Source organism: Buceros rhinoceros, unplaced genomic scaffold, assembly GCF_000710305.1.
Source record: "Buceros rhinoceros silvestris isolate BGI_N320 unplaced genomic scaffold, ASM71030v1 scaffold19947, whole genome shotgun sequence".
NCBI classification, from domain to species: domain Eukaryota; kingdom Metazoa; phylum Chordata; class Aves; order Bucerotiformes; family Bucerotidae; genus Buceros; species Buceros rhinoceros.
Genome location: NW_010422977.1, coordinates 7,212 through 10,686, shown reverse-complemented (window position 1 = coordinate 10,686; position 3,475 = coordinate 7,212). Strand labels below are relative to the sequence as shown.

Genomic DNA, 3,475 nt, shown 5'->3' with positions numbered 1-3,475 from the left:
GCTCTTCCGCAGGTCCTTCGGCGTGGTCCTCTGGGAGATCAGCAGTTTGGCGGAGCAGCCGTACCAGGGCCTCTCCAACGAGCAGGTGCTGAAGTTTGTAATGGATGGAGGGTACCTGGATCAGCCGGACAACTGCCCGGAGAGGCTGTAAGTAGTAAAGCGGGAGACAATCCACCCGGCTGCACTCTGGAAAGTGTGGCCAGCAAAGGTGGCCTGACATATGGCACCTCTTAATCCCTTCTCTGCTGGGGAGGAGCAAAACAGGCTTTAGTAGCTACCTCTGGCAGAAATGCAACTGATGGGTCCTTAGTGATGCAGGAATGAGAGGCCTGAGCCAGGCTGTTTCACTAGGAGGGAAATTAAACCAACCTGGGCCTCACCTCGTGAGTACCGACTCGAGAGAAGGACAAAGCACAGGAGGAGCTTAAAATACATACAAGCTCCCTATCAATTGCCCTAACAACTGATTTCCCTCCACCCCAGACTGGTGGATGGCAGTTGGCTTATGCCAATGGCAAAGCCTGGCCACCACCTGCATCCGCGTGGCTACAGCGGCTGGAGAGCAGCTGGTTAATCCAGGTCTGCCGAGGTCCTGCAGTTCACCTCTCTACGCTGCGTAAATAGGCTTGAGAATTACAGCAGCTTTTTTCTGCTGATTTTCAGAAATCCAATTCATGGCTAATAAGGGGAGAGAGGCAGGAGGTGCTGTGCTGAGCCGAGAGCTCTTTATCACATCCAAGGGCTTTTCATTTCTGCTGCAGACTCATTGCCCCGCTCAAAGCACCAGGCAAGGCTGCTGCAGGGTTAGGGAGAACAGAGGCCGCTGTGCGAAGGCAGCGAAAAACACCTCACAGAGGCTCCAGACTGAAGCCAGACGTTCTCCCGCTCCAGGGTTTAGGGTTATTCTCTGCAGCTGCTCGTGGCATTCGCTGTCTGGAGGTGACTGTGTCCCCAGGTCTGCCAGCACGGCTGCAGGACCCCATGCTCTCAGAGTAATTAAAAAATCCCATTACCTGAGCCGGGCTGTAAGGAGCCACTGCTGCAGCAGCACACAGCGGTGAGGGGCAGCGTGGTCACCTCCTACCCTCACCTGCCTCTGGCCAAGCCAGCACTCCAGAGTCAAAACCAGGCCTGTGTTGTGAGTACCCTTGTGAGAAAAGCCGGCCGTGATGGACATTCGCCTCTCGGCCAGTTACAAACTCCAGTTTGAAACTTTATTTATACTTTAAGTTCTTCCACCACGGGGCCCGATAACATATGAGCTCTTGCTGCAGCCTTTCTTCTGGGCGGGATGTTTACGGGACCTCTGTCCTCCACACAGCCTCCTATTTTCCTTCAAGCTTTAGGAGCTTTGTTATCTTTCAGGCTGAGTTAAAATTAAAACGGAATGAATTAGAGAGCTGTGGCCTGGCTGTGAGCGCGTGTGTGCGGTTCACGGGGTAGGCGAACCGCAGCCCCGTTTCCTTCGGAAGCCGAGTTAAGAACAATTGAAGGAATTGGAAGGAGTTTTTGATCTAGACAGAAATAGAGAAAAAGGAGTGTCAGGATCTGCAGGCAAATATGGAGACTGGAAAGAGAACAAACAGCTCGGGTGGAGTGTCGGGAGTAGTGTGTGGTGGGTGGTCTGGCGTGGGTACGGCCTTGCTCTGAGCCAGCCCTGCCTGCGAGAAGCTTTGTTCCTCGCCCTGACTCTGGTCTGTCCTGGTCCAGGCACAGCCTGATGCAGATGTGCTGGCAGTACAACCCGAAGATGCGCCCTACCTTCATCGAGATCATCGAGATGCTGAAGGAGGACTTGCACCCCAGCTTCCACGAGGTCTCGTTCTTCTACAGCGAGGAGAACAAACCTCTGGAGACGGAGGAGTACGAGATGGACTTTGAGAACATGGAGAGCATTCCCCTCGATCCCTCCTTGTACTCGCAGAGGGACAAAGTGCTGGGGCGGGACAATGGACCCTCCATGGCTCTCAAGGGGAACTACGAAGAGCACATACCTTACACTCACATGAACGGTGGCAAGAAAAACGGGCGCATTCTCTCCATGCCCAGGTCAAGCCCTTCCTAACGCTTCCTGTTCGGCCCAAGGGTTGTGTCTGCTTTTTTCCCCTCCACAAATCTCAGGACTCTCGTTATTGCTGCCACAGTGTAGGACACACGTCTACAGACTCGTCAGATTTTTAATCATCTTATGATTAATACTTTTTTTTTTTTTTTTGCCAAGTTGACTGGTTGTCAGTGGACTTATCTGTGAACATACATGGAAGACGTTTCCATAGCTGCTGTCCCTCTGTAACCATGGCTTCAAACCAGGAAGCGACCGTGGAGTTAAAACCGAAGGAGGAGCTTCCACGTGTGCCACAAAAGACGTGAAATTTGCTGGTGTCTGAGCTACAGCGTAACGGTGCGGAACAAACCTTCTGCAGGACATGAGCGTTTCCAGGAGAATTCCAGGCGGTTTCAGGCACACTCGTCACTACAGCTGAAGGATTCAACACCTCAGCCGGACGCGCCAGATCCTCAGATTGACCAATCGCTGCTGCTTTCATACCTTTTCCGTGGGTTGAATCCCCGGGTGGGTGCGTGTGTGTGCGCGTGTGTGCGGTATCTATACGTGGGGTGTATCCCTATAGCAAAATATCCACTGCTGGGGTTTGTACGTAAGTTTTGTATGTTCTCTCAGAGCTTTCCTCCTCTCGGGAGTGTGTACTTCTCTTTCTTCCCATTTCCCCGGAGCGACTGAACCCTAAACAGATTATTTTTATACTAAGGACTCTTGGGAGTAGATTTTCTCTCATTGACAAATGAGGAAAATGTGCTGGGAGCCAAAGGAGCAGGAATCTGAGATTTGTGGGTACTTTCAAGACCAAACGAAGTAGGAGCCCCCTGAGATACGGAGTTTTCTGTCCTGACAGCATTAAGTATATATATTGTTTGTTGTAACATATTTAAAAATGTCTTTAGTTTAAATTTTAACTTCATATAAATTATTGACTGTTTATGATCCTTTCGGGGAGGGGAGAGTTTGGGGGATTGTTTGGTCTTAAAGTGGTCCAAAGATTTCAGAACGAACTAATTTTAGCCGATGACCCTTTCCGGAGCTATGAAGCACGTGTTAAGTTTACACTTGACAAGGCTTTGCAACGCAGCTCCGTGCTCTGTACAGCGCAGTCAGCCGGCTCCAGGCGAAGCCCTGAGATAAAGTACTTGGGACTTCACGTGGCTGTTGGGGGCTGAAGGACACCGGAACATCCCGATCCCGAGCCCTGCTGCTCCTTCGTGCCCCCGTCCCTTGCTTTGCTCCTTCTGTGCCGCAGAAGCAGCCAGCGAGAGAGGACGAGCAAGACTCGAACCGAAAGAAGAGACACTAACGCCAGCCCAGAGCGGGGGGAGCACGAGGCTCTGCGCTCCGCGCGTGAAGCAGGAGCTGATGTGACTATGGTTTACAACCCGCTGCTGCCGCTCGGGCGTCCCGCCC

At 52.1% G+C, this 3,475-nt stretch overlaps 1 protein-coding gene across 1 annotated transcript in view; it reads left to right on the top strand.

The window, feature by feature from the left end:
* The window catches only part of INSR (insulin receptor), a gene marked incomplete at its 5' end in the record, with an annotated part of 14,259 nt that extends 11,811 nt beyond the window's left edge, over positions 1–2,448 (top strand). Inside the window, 2 exons of the mRNA XM_010140269.1 lie at positions 13–147; positions 1,711–2,448. Of these exons, the coding sequence (XP_010138571.1) occupies positions 13–147; positions 1,711–2,065 (490 nt within the window). The remainder of the gene's footprint in view (positions 1–12; positions 148–1,710) is intronic.
* Between the last annotated feature and the right edge of the window lie 1,027 nt (positions 2,449–3,475).